The 13,758-nt window shown below is 46.4% G+C and overlaps 2 protein-coding genes across 6 annotated transcripts in view; one reads left to right on the top strand and one right to left on the bottom strand.

The window, feature by feature from the left end:
- The first annotated feature begins 34 nt into the window (after positions 1–34).
- nyx (nyctalopin) lies at positions 35–10,319 on the top strand. Of its 5 annotated transcripts, none has more exons than XR_009791095.1 (8): positions 35–1,233; positions 1,408–1,931; positions 2,023–2,326; positions 2,419–2,502; positions 4,916–5,208; positions 5,755–6,059; positions 6,842–7,789; positions 9,780–10,319. XR_009791095.1 is itself a non-coding variant. In XM_061792185.1 (8 exons), exons 5-8 carry the CDS (start codon positions 2,445–2,447, stop codon positions 7,659–7,661), a joined length of 1,476 nt encoding a protein of 491 aa, XP_061648169.1. In that variant the 5' UTR covers positions 35–1,233; positions 1,408–1,931; positions 2,023–2,087; positions 2,185–2,259; positions 2,419–2,444; the 3' UTR covers positions 7,662–9,626. The 5 variants fall into 5 exon arrangements, 4 of the variants coding, with proteins under 4 accessions (XP_061648169.1, XP_061648167.1, XP_061648170.1 ...); XM_061792185.1 differs by lacking the exon at positions 9,780–10,319 and having other exon boundaries at positions 2,023–2,087; positions 2,185–2,259; positions 6,842–9,626; XM_061792183.1 differs by lacking the exon at positions 9,780–10,319 and having other exon boundaries at positions 2,023–2,087; positions 2,185–2,326; positions 6,842–9,626.
- A 993-nt stretch (positions 10,320–11,312) lies between these two features.
- The window catches only part of caska (calcium/calmodulin-dependent serine protein kinase a), a 75,706-nt gene continuing 73,260 nt past the window's right edge, over positions 11,313–13,758 (bottom strand). The window contains exon 25 of the mRNA XM_061792177.1: positions 11,313–12,371. Within this exon, the coding sequence (XP_061648161.1) occupies positions 12,172–12,371 (200 nt within the window). The 3' untranslated portion in view covers positions 11,313–12,171. The remainder of the gene's footprint in view (positions 12,372–13,758) is intronic.

The raw sequence follows: 13,758 nt of genomic DNA, 5'->3' as shown, positions 1-13,758 counted from the left end.
TGCTGCAAATTTCACAAATGGCCTTTAGAACGCTGCTAATTTCACATTTCTCTGAACACTCCATTTAACTGGATCACATTTCTTTCAAACTGCAAATTACACAAATGGCACAAAACCCCACAAAGTTCCCTTACACTCGATGCAAAATTGCCCTTAGTACTCCTCCAATTTCTCCACCTCAAAACGTGTCTAATTTCCTTAAAGCTACTAATTTGACTAATTTCCCCTAACTCCCAATTTCCCTAAGAATTCACTGTCACAAGTTTCCCTAACCTCAAATGTGGCGGATTGTATTTGCAGATTTCCTTAAGCCGCAATTTGGGGATGCTGGCTGTCGGCTATTCAACTTTCCCTCTCATACAGGGACGGCGCTACGCCGGGGCCGGGGGCTGGGCCCGAATCTTTGTAACCTCACTTCAAACCCCTCCAGCAGTCGTGTTCACACTGTTGGTGAATAGTCTATTCTGATTGGCTCAGAAAATTCCATCATTCAGTTCGAACGTCTCAAGTCAAAAAAAAAAAAAAATAATAATTGTTTCAAACTGTTGTTGGAGCAAACGTACAACCGGACACAGTCCGATTTTCTGATAAGTAAACGTGAAATACTCTAAGGACAGAAATTTGCGAAATTAAAACCATAATGATCAGTTCATCGGTACATTTATTTGGTGATGACAACAACTTGACTGCGATGCTGCTGAGCAATTGAGGGAAAAACGAGACCGAAGCGGGACAAAGAGTTCACACCGCGAGATCGAAATCAAGTCGCAGACGAGAAGGATGACGTCAACGGCAAGAAAACAACAAATTAAAAAATAAAAAATAAAAAAAAATAAATAAGAGCGGCTCCAACTGCCGGAGACAAATTCCTTGGGTGTTTTTTGGACATACTTGGCAAATACAGATAGTTCTGATTCTGATGCTTGTTTGTTATTAAACATTAGCAAAGTGGAAAATGTCTTTGCTGGAGTTCTGAATTTCGTTTTATTCCCTTGGAAGGTTTTGGCAGTGGAATGACTCTTCATTGTCAAGCGCTCGGGAGTTGCAAGGGAAAAGAAATGTTTTTCTTTCTTCACTACAAAATGTACAAGATCATGAATTTGTAGTTTGATGAATGTTTTTGTTTGGCAGGTGTGCAATTATCTGCGATTTCTGTCCTCGAGGCGAGCGTCCTCCGCCGGTCCCTGATAATCGTACACCTCGTCGGGCGACGACGTAGACGCGTCCCATCTTGTATGATCATTGACATAACTCATCATTTTTTTTTCTCCTAAAATGACCAATGTATTTTCATGAAATCTATTTTCTTGTAAAATTGTGAATTCCCCCACCCCCCATTTGAGGTTTAAGACTTCAAATTGATCATAGTACAAAAGTTGTTTCCTTCTTTTTTTTTTTTTTTTCTAGCTGTCTGAGGGAACCCATACCGGAGTTTGACACTCCGGGCTTGGAGTGTGGGGACCGGACAAAACGCCCCCTAGAGAAGTTGGCCTAACGAGTGTTGTCCCCACGAGAACACAAAGACAAGAGGACACAAACTCTGTGTGTGCGCGTGGCCAAGTTAACGCTGTGCCTCGCTGGCTTTACTCGGGTAATCCCGCCGCCCATCTCCAAGCATCAGAACATCCGGGGGGGATTTGCACTCCATTAGGAGATGGATTTTTGCTCCGTCTGTGTGTGCGCGTGTGTTCGGTTGCGTGTGCGCAGACGCTCATTACGAGAGTGCGGGGCGGAAAATGCTGAAAAGACTTTTAGTGTCACTCAGGCCGGCAGCCCAACGGTAAGCTGAGGGTGCACGCGGACGCACGGCATGGACGCGCCGATGTATATTTGGATGGTGACTTTTGATGATCATCACTTTTATTATTCCACACATGGATGCAACCATCGGGAAAGATCGGCAGGTCGCGTGTCTTCAAATTCTGGCAGAGGTCAGATTCTTTCTGCTGAATCGGAATTTCGACGCCATTTATTTATGTATTTTCATTCTGATTGATTGGCGTTGTTTTTGTGTTGTTTCAGAGCCGCGTTAATCCCGGCATGTCCCAGATGACAGACGACAGTAATGACGGTCATCGCTTTCACTGGTCAGTTTGGAATATTTGAGACCGTTTGTGGTGTCAATGTTCTCGGAGGTCTGATTTGTTTTTTTCAAATTGCATGGCGGTTGCCCTGACGCGACAGAACGGTTAAGCTAAAAAGGTGAAATCCCCGCAGGTATCATCATCATCATCATCAACACAAAGCTGTCAGTCAAATGTGAGCCACATGGTCGCTTGCACTTTTTCTTTGGCTTTTATCCTTTGGATTCTCTTGCAAATGTCAAGTAAGCATTGCTTTTGAGGATGTTGTCGTACCATTCACATTCATTTCATTAACATGACAAAATACTACTGTACGTGTGTGATGTCAATGCAGGACCGCTCATTTCACTCATTTCCCTCATGTGCCATTCCCGCAAACTCCAAGAATTCTACAAATGTCCTTCAAACTCTTCTGTATGTAGGTATACTTTACTTACTGTTGATACTTTAAATCCTGTCCACTAATTCCACAAATGAAAAACAAATTCCCATCAACTCATCCATTTGACACATTTTGTTAAAACTACACTCATTTCCCGAAGAATGTCCCATCATTTCTCTAAAACGCCACTCATTTATAATAATATTTATTAAAGTCCATGTTTTCCCCCACTGTTTTATGCATAACATATGTCAAAATAAGTGCGTGACCCTGTTTAAGTTTGACATGCGTGCACTTTGTCGACTGGCAAAAACCTTTGAACAGCAAAACCGCTTGCAATGGACAGAATTAGAAATTGGCGAGGGTGTGACGTAGTTTCAGCAAAAAATATTCAAGTACATGCCCACTTGGCGGTTGCTGGCTGCTGTGTTGTTTCTTTTGAGTTGAAAATGGCTTACTTTAACCAGGATCCCTTGCTGTACCGTGGCCAAGAATCCAGGTTGTTTTTTCTCCCGTCGGCATCCTTTCGGGGGCCGGCTCTCGTCATCTTTTACGCTTGCTCCCATTTATTCATTGTGCCTCGGTCGCCGTCTACCTCGGCGGTTTCTCCTTTCCGGCGTTGGTTGTGGCGCTGCCATGAAATCCGTGCAGCTCCTGGGTCTCCTCCTCCGGCGGATCTCGGTGGCGGGCTATAACTGCAACCGCGTACATGCGCAGAAACTACGTGCGGTAAGTTCAAACGGCGTCACCCATAAACAAAGGCTAAAAATCGTGAAATATTTTATATTCTTTAAAAGTAAATGTGGCGCGGCAGCTGTTCGAGATCTTGTCGGAATAAAGTACGTATTTAAGTATGTTGTTCTTTGATTCGCTGTGATTCTACTCCAAAAATTCTGGTTCGGCGTTTGTTTTTCCACCCAATATTTAGGCCTATATGATAACATGAGAAAAACATAAATAAATAAAATACCTCATACTCAGCAGAGATGCTGATGATTACATAACAAATGTATGCAGATTGCTACTAACGTGTTTTGCTAGTCGAACTTGCCCGGAACCAATTTTATTCCGATCAACCAATCAGATGATGGCAAAGTGCTGAAGTTGAAATCCGATTGGTTAACGTCCCATTGCTAATATAGTTGACGTTACATTGGCCATCACTACTGATTGTCAAAGGCCTTGGCAGATTCGACTGACAGGGTAGCACATACAGGCTGAAATCTGATTGGACCAAAAAAAGAAACCCAAAACATCTCACATCTGCATCCATGTGACATACTGGAAGCTGGGCAACCAAGAGAAAATGAAGCCAATAGACTGTTGGGAACGCAATTTCATGGACCAAATATGAGAACTGAGGTTGTAAATGTTTGTATGTTAGTGCTTCTGATAGCGTTCAGGCCACTAGCGAGGGGCTAGCTGACCGCGACGACGCCCCACTACTACGATACGTCGGCGTACAGTTGTCTATGACGCGCTCATTCCACAAATGTCCGTAAATCAGTACGCTTCTAATTCTACAAATGTCCCCTGAATATTTTGAAAGGTCCTGTATTGACTTTCTAACATGGACTTCGTCGAAAAGTGTCCGTTTCATTTGAAAAAACATTTCTTGCTTTTGGCGGCACGGTGGCCGACTGGTTAGAGCGTCAGCCTCACAGTTCTGAGGAGCGGGGTTCAATCCCCGGTCCCGCCTGTGTGGAGTTTGCATGTTCTCCCCGTGCCTGCGTGGGTTTTCTCCGGGCACTCCGGTTTCCTCCCACATCCCAAAAATATGCATTAATTGGAGACTCTAAATTGCCCGTAGGCATGACTGCGAGTGCGAATGGTTGTTTGTTCCTATGTGCCCTGCGATTGGCTGGCAACCAGTTCAGGGTGTACCCCGCCTCCTGCCCGATGATAGCTGGGATAGGCTCCAGCATGCCCGCGACCCTAGTGAGGAGAAGCGGCTCAGAAAATGGATGGATGGATGGATTTCTTGCTTTTGTCATCCGAGTGTCCGGAAAAGGCCCCTCGGACAGCTACTTGTGTTGGAGCCACTTTTGGATCCACTTTGTCCATATTTGGCTAAGACCGCGCCCCTTTCCTCTGATCGGTCGCCTCCGTGTTCGTCATGTGGACGGCGCCGGCTCGGGAAATTCCGACGAGCTGCAGGAAAATGTGTGGAACTCAGGAATGCGGGGACCATTTGAATTCATATTTCACATTTGCTGAGGCACCGTCGAGACAATATTACATTTGGTTTGGCAAAACGCTGCCGTTTCACACAAATTCCCTTATACTCCAGGTTCATCGAAACTTTATTGATTCAGCAGGAAATACCAGCCAATAACTGCACAAATTCCATAAACCAACTGTAGCAATGTTTCCTCTTCCACACGTACCTAAAAGTCATCTTCATTTGTGCAATATTTGAGGTAACATTTAGCATTGCTGTGGTCCTCAGTCTCCGTGCTGTGCCTGCTGCCGGCGCCGGCGGCGGCGGCGCCCCGCTGGGCGTGCGCTCGGGCCTGTCCGAGGTCCTGTTCCTGCACGCAAGAGAAGAGCTGCAGCGTGCTGTGCGACCGTTCCGGCCTGGCCGAGCTGCCCAGAGAGTTCCCCTGCGAGGCCTCGCTCATCAACCTGGACAAGAACAAACTTAAGTTCCTGTCGGAAAGGGCCTTCGGTACCCTGCCGTCCCTCAAGTCCCTCTCGCTGGACCACAACAACATCTCCTTCATCACCCCCGGAGCCTTCAAGGTCAAAAATCAACAGCACTTATCATCTATTCAGCAATGCACTTTTGGAGCTTCTGAATGATCTAATTCGAGACCTACTCAAAGTACCGTAAGAAAAATACATTGTAAACGTGTCACCTGGCTGATTATTTTGGGTTTAAAAAACTGCGACAAAATATTTGCAGCACAACAGCAATGAGAGTGAAACGACAAATGTAATTACCTGAATACATAAGAATACCTTACAATGTTTCAAATCAGTGTTGGATGAAATAAGGACCAACATTTCAGGCAAAGTGAACAGAGTTACCTGAAACAAGACGGCACAAATGCTTTTAAAAAAACAAATTAAAAAGTTGACTCATCAGATCTTAAAACTAGTTAAAAAGGCACAAAAGCTTTAGTAAAGAATCAATCAAAATAACGTCAAGCCAAACTGTTTCTTTTGACTGTTAATTGCTGTTGGAGGGCTCCCCTAGTGGTCACGGGGTCCTAAGCAGGTTCTCGGTTCTCAGTTCACTTACGCCTCTGCGTCAACGTATTACATCTCCGAACCTTTGCTCCGCAGGGCCTCGCCAACCTGCTGGAACTGAAAATGGCGCACAACGAGTACATCAGCTACCTTCACACGAGGACCTTCACGGGCCTCAAGAAGCTGGCGCGCCTCGACATGTCCGACTGCAACCTCTTCAACATCCCGGACCGCATCTTCATCGAGCAGACGGCGCTCAAGGAACTGCTCTGCTTCCAGAACAAGTTCCGCAGGATCCCCGGCGCCATCCGAGGCATGGAGAACCTGACCCACATCTACCTGGAGAGGAGCAAGATCGAGGCGGTGGCCTACAACTCGCTGCTGGGCCTGGGCGGCCTCAAGTAAGTCTGTGGCCCGAAAGAGGCCATCGTCACGGTCGGCTTCACTACTTTGGCGACAGTCTTGGGAGCAGTTTAGTTAGCCGTGGTACGGTTTGGAAATGGTACGCCCCGATCTGGCTTGCGTGTAAGCTGGCTAGAGATGTGGGCGTCTCTTTGATGGTCAGAGTTAGGGGTACGGTTCGCGTTGAGGTTCTCGCTAGGGTTGTGCACATGGTCCTACGGGGTAATGTTATGGGCCTCCCTTTTCCCGCTCGGGAGAAGCAAAGTGGACGTTAGCTCCAAAAGTGATTTTTAAATACCCGCATTACACACTCGAACATAACGAGGCAAATATACAAATCGGAACTGGTTCGAGGTTATGGTCGGATGTGGTTGTGGTTATTGATTATTGTTATGGTTAGGGTAGTTTTGAGTTCTGAAGAAGTGCAGGCAGATCGGTCCTGTCCTGAAAGCGGTGTCGGTGTTTAGTAAGGCAGTCTAGTCCAGCCTGTCATTTATTTCATCTCATTTCAGCTTTATGGTTTGGTTTGGTTTTGGTCGGGTCAGATTTTAGGGTTAGGTTGGCTGTCGCCTAGCAATGAATTAATATTGGATATTTGGGGATTCTGAACTATGATGTTGAACTCAACTGAACTCTCGGTGGAAACTAATCACGTGGAAAAGAGGAAATGTTTCATTTCTTGGAGAATATCGATATTTTGTGACAATTTCCCCCGTATTTGTGTTCGAGCTCAGACGTGGAGTCTGATCCTTTTTGAAGTGTCGTTCTCTCATGGTTCCAGGTACTTGAACCTACAAGAGAACCGCATCAACGTCATCCACGACCAGGCCTTCCAGGACCTCGTGCGGCTGGAGAACTTCTACCTCAACGACAACCTGCTGTCCGACCTACCGCGGCTCGCCTTCAAGGGCCTCGTTCGCCTCAAGATGCTCAACCTCGGTGGGAACCAGCTGACCAATATCTCCAAGACCTGGTTCAGCGACCTGGTGGAGCTGGAGATCCTCTACCTGGACAGGAACCAGCTGCTGTCCATCGAGGAGGGAACCTTCGAGAACCTGACCAGCCTGATCACGCTCCATCTGAACAGCAACAACCTCACCGCTCTCCCCTTCCCGGTGTTCCAGCCCATCTACTTCCTGGGCCGGCTCTATCTCTTCAAGAACCCCTGGGAGTGCGACTGCTCCTTGGAGTGGCTCCAGGAGTGGATGCAGAATTACAACCTGGTGCGGGACATCCCGTGCTCGTCGCCGTCGTCTGTGGCGGGACTTGATCTGGGCGAGGTGGTCTTCGCCAAAGTGAACGGCACGTGCGTGGATCCCGCCGAACTGAACCTGACCACCGTGTCCGCAGAGGTGGTCTCCACCACGGAGAACCGCTTCAACAGCCTCATTTCCCGGCTGCTGCACCAGGAACTCCGGGAAGAAGCGGTGAACGGGACGGACGGCGCTCGCAACGGGACGCTGCCGGAAGCCGAGGACGGACGGCTCGCCGCGGGGGTCGGAGGGCAACGCGGGCGAGCGTGGCCCCCGGCTCTCTATTTCCTTGCGGCTTGGCTCGTCTTTGCTTTCTCCGGGATGAATGCTGGAATTTCTTGCACGTGAACGTGTGGAAGATCGACACGATGGCTTCGTGTACAGTATGACATGAATATGATATCTCCATCGATAAAACAACTCGATAGAAAAGAAGCTTACACCTTCAAGCCACGAGGCGGGTGTTGATTTCATTGGTAAGAGGGTCAGGGTTGTATTTTGAGTTGGGGACTTGGGGCTCAGGATTAGGCTTCGAAACGAGGGTTAGGTTTTTTCATGTTTGAGTTCTGGTTCGGGCTCTCTACTTCCGCGTGGCTCGGCGCATCTTCAGCCGCTCCGCTTTGCCAAACGGCGGACCGTGGACTTGCTTGCGTTCGACGTTCACGAACGCACGGAAGCTTTTCTAATGCTCGACCTGATGGCTTCCTGTACCACAATGGACTCATTACATAAGAGAAGGCCGATCGAAATGTACACACGTAGTTGCGTAATGCGGCACTTTAATTAGAATCGTATGTTTCGAGGTTAAAGGTCGATGTAGGGAAACGGATGTCGTCCACTCTAGCGGTTTTTTGATGTTGTTTTTTTCCCCTCGTCCATCTTCTTCTGGCTCGTGAGTAGTTGTAGTAGTGCTCGCGCCTCCTCCGGACGGACGGACGGACGGACGGAGCCTCCCGCTTTCAGCACGCACGGTTGGGATCCCGCGACACGCTTTACCATTGAGGATGGAAAGACCGTTCCTTTGCAACTCTGACCATCCACTCCAATATTGCCCCCGCTAACTCGCACGCCAAGTGTGATCCATCCAGCTCAGTACTTTTGAAAGCTTTTCTTGTAAATGTGCAACGTTAGTCTCATAAAAAGAATTTTTTTCCCCTCATAAAATCGCACGTTTTGTCTCATAACTTGACCTTGTCGTAATATTTTCATCTTACTCTTGTAATGTAAATATATATATATTTTTTTTTTTAAACAATCGGAATATTATGACAGAGTCCTGAAATTCTTGGGATGTCCCGATCCAACTTTGTCCCTTCCGGTCCGATACCAATACTGCAGTCTTGAATTTTGGCTGATTTTGAAATATGGAATGTAATAAAAGGCTTGATCAGGTGACATGACTCAAACGGAGAACAATAATCAGCAACAGAGAAAAACTGGCCCATTTGTTATTAACAAGTAACTTTAAACATTATACATTATATTTCAACTTAATAGTCAAACTTTATTCATGTAAAATTATGACTCATACATTTTTGGCAACGATGACTTTATTCCCTTAGTGTTTTGACTTTATTCTCATTCAATTATTTCCATTGGAGTTTTGATTTGTGTAAAAATGACCTGTTTTTACTCCTATTTTTCCAATCTCAAATGAAACTGACAAAAGTAAAATTGCGACTTTTTTTTCCTTGTAACGTCATCACTTAAGTGATTCCTATTTTTTTCCATATTCCAACTTTATTCTGTAAAATGACAATTCATATTACATTGTGTATTGTCTTTTTTCCCCCCCCTTGTGACAATGTGACTTTATCCTCACAATATGATTATATATAATATCTGTCTTCTCCTAAAGTTGAGATTTGTGTCCTCTCACTTTCATTGTTGTTATAATGCAACTTGCGTCGCGCTTCTCCTGCTGACGGGTGCGCCCGAGCCAGCCAATCGCAGGCCACACATTCGCACCTACGGGCAATTGAGAGTGTTGAATCAACCTCCCGCGCATGTTTTGGGGATGTGGGAGGAAAGCGGATCACCCGGGGAAAAGCCACGCGGGCACGGGGAGAACATGCGACCTCCACACAGGCGGGGCGGGGATTTGAACCCCGGTCCCCAGAACTGTGAGGCGGTGGTGCTAACCGGTCTTTTTTCCATGTGAAAACTTTATGCATTATGACTTGATTCTTGTAATATTTTCAATTTATTCTCATAATTATACCTTTTATGAATCTGAATATTATGACAATTAATTTTCTTATATTACAACTTGATTCTCATCAAATTACGACCTATTAAAAGTACACCTTTTTCCTTGTGCTGTGATTTTATTCTCATTATATTATGACTTCATCGAGTTCATCTACGATCGACGAAACCGTGAAGCTAAGCTAACTAGCGTACCTGCGCCAGACAAATGAAGTTACACCTGGTCCAAGTTGTCTTTTATCTTTGCGTGTTTTCCAGATTTCATCCAAAGGATAATCCGTGAATCCAAGACTTCCCTCTCCCCAGCCACTTCATCCAGCTCTTCCGGGGGGTTCCCGAGGCGTTCCCGGGCCGGCCGAGAGACGTAGTCTTTCCGGCGTGTCCCGGGGTCTCCTCCGGGCGGGACGTGCCCGGAACGCCTCACCGGGGAGGCGTCCGAATCAGATGCCCCGGCCACCTCACCTGGCTCCTCTCGATGTGGAGTCTCTCAAAGGGAGCTCACGTTGTTTGCCGCAGCTCGTGACCATAGGAACGTCGATCGACGGGTAAATCGAGAGCTCGGCCTTCCGGCTTAGCTCCTTCTTTACCACAACGGACCGATACAAAGTCCGCATCACCGCAGACGCCGCACCGCTTGATTCAAAGAAAATCCCCTCTCCCGATGTTGATGCTGCAGGGATTATTAATGTGAGTGGACTACAGTTCATTCGCTTGAATGGATTGCTTGTGGATTTGGAAGCATAATTCCATGAGTGTTGACTTTTCAGGCCTGAAAAATGTCATTCACAATCATCAAAAAGGGGGCGCCGCTTAGCACGTCCGCCTCACAGTTGGGATGTTGCGGGTTCAAATCCGGCCTCGAACTGTGTGGAGTTTGCGTGTTCTCCCTGTGCCTGCGTGGCTTTGCTCCGGTTTCCTCCCACTTCCCAAAAACACGCGTGCTGGGTTGATTGAAGACTCTGGCTGGCGACCAGTTGAGGGTGTAGCCCGCCACCCGCGTGAGGAGAAGCGGGAAGGAAAACGGACAAGTCATAATAATAATAACAAAGAAAAATCCAAGCTGTGAGCGTGTATTCAAACTCCCAAATTAGGATGAATGCTTATGACAGTAAAACTTTCGTCTTAGATTTTTTCTCACTTGCAAGCATATGTTCTCACAAAGACGGCACACATTTTTTTTCACGTAAAATTGTTTTCTCTTGGATTTGACCTTTTTTCCATGTATGTAGTATGCTTTATGATTGGAAAATTGCAAGTTCACAGTACTTTTTTCCTTCTTCGGATTATGCTCAATTTCCCAAGATGTATACTTTCCCCCATATTTTCTACTTTTCTTTTTTAAAATTTATTATATTCCAGTTTTTCCATAGTATAACCTTTTACAAGTTTTTTTTAAAATAACTTTTTTCTTAATGTTATGACTTTTTATAGATTTTCACTTGTAGAGTGGATCTCAAAAGTTGACACACCCCAGTTCGTAAGCCATGTTTTTGAGGGATAAACAAAAAAATAACTGAATAGGTTGCACAAATGTGCACACCCTTTGATAACTGGGGATGTGATTATGTTTAGAATGAAGCAAATCCCATTCAAACTCACTTCAATTGTCATCAGCACACACCTGCCATCATTTTGAGGGCCTCTGACCAACCCCAAATAAAGTTCGGATGTCCTCGTCGGCCACATTGAAGAGAAATATCCACTCTAATAAATCAAAATTGTTTTTTCTGTAAAGACGTTCCACCCTTCAAATCAAAAGGAGATGTTTTAATTGAAAAGAAATACAGGATGTTTCTGATTATATTCCACATTTATTCACAAAATTTTACATGTCACTTCAAAATATGACTTCCATTGCCATCATATTGCATTTTTTGGGGATAAAATGATGGTTGATAAATTAGGTTTGTCTTTTTGCTCGTAACGTGCTTTTTGCTTTTTTTTTTTCCTCCCTCATAAAAGTGCGCCTTTTCCCCTTCTTTACGCTACGATTTTGTTCTTAGATTTTTCTCAAACGCAGGAGCGCGTATGTGCGGCGGGACAAAAGGGCACAACACACTCCAAAGTTGATTAGGCCAACACATCAACGGAAATGTATTCAAAACAAACAAACAAACAAACAAACGAAAAGGCGTTCATACTGATAAGCTGCTATCACATTGCACACAAACCATCCCGCTCCCCCCCAAAACAAAACATCGGGTTTTTTTCTACGTGACAAAGACGTGACGGACGCTGGACGAGCAGGAGGGACGTCCAGCCAATCATCTTCCAGCTGCAATGTTTTCAAACATCGTCGGCATTTCCTTGATTCTTTTTGTCTTTTTGAAATCTCTTTGCAGAGGGACACCGACCAAAATCGTCCACATGCATGACTCAGCCTCTTCTTTTCCCCCCAATAAGAATAATCATCATAACGACACGTATGGATTGATTTCGAAAGTCCAAAACGGCGTCAGTGGAGCGAGAGGATTTAAAAAAAAAAAAACGAAAGGAAAAGTAGGAGGCGGCAAGAATAAATAATGAGGGCGGAAGCGTGTTTGTGTGCTTTTTCCTTTTCCAGTCAGAAGGTCGACGCCTCGTAAAAAAAAGTCCCAGTCGGCGCAGACGGACAATATTCATGTGGGACGCCGCCGACGGCGGGCGGGCCTCAGTAGACCCAGGAGACGGGCACCCACTGGCCGCTGTCGCACACCAGCGCCACGGCCTCCTCCAGGCGGCCGATGGTGTCGTCGATCTCGTTGTTGACGACGGTCCGGTCGAAGTAGTGCGCGTACGTCTTCTGCAGGATCTCCGACTCCTTCTGAAGACGCTGCAACGACTCGTCCTGAGCGGGGCGGGGCAAAGCCGGTGAGACGCCGCCATCTTTGCTCAAGTCACTTCCTTCGTCTTAAATTACAACTTTTTCATGACACGAGAACGTCAAAATTCTAACTTTATTTTCCCAAAATTCAATGTTTTATTGTAGAAGAAGGACAGTCAGAATTTTTTTTCTTGTCTATAAAACCATTTCTTCAGTCTCTAAGTTTACAACTTTTAAAATGACTATTCTTGTACAGTTCTTACTTTTTTTTTTTTTCCACAACTGAGTGTTTAATAGTAATTATAATTTTATTCTTGTAATATTACAACTTTTCCTGATTCAAATGATTAATTACAATATTGTAAAAATGTAAAAACTATGAGTATAAAATGACTTTTCTTTTAATACGATAACTAAGCTTATTAAATGACGACAACTTATTGACAAATGAAATCATGATGACATTCTTGTAAAATTAGCTTTTTTTCCCCTCACTATATTAGGGCTGAATTCCATCCATCCCTCCATTTTCTACCGCTTATCCGAGGTCGGCCAGACTTCCCTCTCCCCAGCCACTTCATCCAGCTCTTCCGGGGGGATCCCGAGGGGTTCCCGGGCCAGCCGAAAGACGTCGTCTTTCCGGCGTGTCCCGGGTCGTCGCCGAGGTCTCCTCCCGGCGGGACGTGCCCGGAACACCTCACCGGGGAGGCGTCCGGGAGGCGTCCGAATCAGATGCCCCGGCCACCTCATCTGGCTCCTCTCAATGCGGAGGAGCTGCGGCTCTACTCTGAGCTCCTCCCGGAAGACCGAGCTTCTCATCCGTTCTCTAAGGGAGAGCCCGGAAACCCTGCGGAGGAAACTCATTTCGGCCGCTCGTATCCGGGATCTAGTTCTTTGACCATATGTGAGGGGAGGAAACGTAGATCGATCGGTAAATCGAGAGCTTCGCCTTCCGGCTTAGCTCCTTCTTTACCACAACGGATCGATACAAACGCACCGCTCCGCCTGTCCATCTCCCGTTCCATTGTTCCCTCACTCGTGATCAAGACCCCAAGATACTTGAACTCCTCCACTTGGGGCAGGATCTCATCCCCGACCCGGAGAGGGCACGCCACCCTTTTCCGGAGGACCACGGTCTCAGCTTTGGAGGTGCTGATTCTAAATCCCAGCCGCTTCACACTCAGCTGCGAACCGCTCCGGTGAGAGTTGGAGGTCACGGCTTGATGAAGCCAACAGAACCACATCATCTGCAAAAAGCAGAGATGCAATACTGAGGCCACCAAACCGGACCCCCTCTACGCCTCGGCTGCGCCTAGAAATTCTGTCCGTAAAGGTTATGAACAGAATCGGCGACAAAGGGCAGCCTTGGCCGAGTCCGACTTACTGCCGGATATGCGGACCGAACTCTGATACTGGTCGTAAAGGGACCGAACA

The sequence above is a fragment of the Phyllopteryx taeniolatus genome, chromosome 12 (genome assembly GCF_024500385.1).
Source record: "Phyllopteryx taeniolatus isolate TA_2022b chromosome 12, UOR_Ptae_1.2, whole genome shotgun sequence".
Taxonomy (NCBI): domain Eukaryota; kingdom Metazoa; phylum Chordata; class Actinopteri; order Syngnathiformes; family Syngnathidae; genus Phyllopteryx; species Phyllopteryx taeniolatus.
This window is presented reverse-complemented; position numbering and strand designations above follow the sequence as displayed.

What these genes read in the sequence shown, in the direction of transcription:
- nyx (XM_061792183.1), top strand. Translation starts at nt 2,269, where the DNA reads ATGGTCGCTTGCACTTTTTCTTTGGCTTTTATCCTTTGGATTCTCTTG. An exon ending in TCCTTCAAACTCTTCTGTAT is followed by an intron (nt 2,503 to 4,915) that starts GTAGGTATACTT and finishes TGTGGTCCTCAG; the next exon opens with TCTCCGTGCTGTGCCTGCTG. An exon ending in CTGGGCCTGGGCGGCCTCAA is followed by an intron (nt 6,060 to 6,841) that starts GTAAGTCTGTGG and finishes TCATGGTTCCAG; the next exon opens with GTACTTGAACCTACAAGAGA.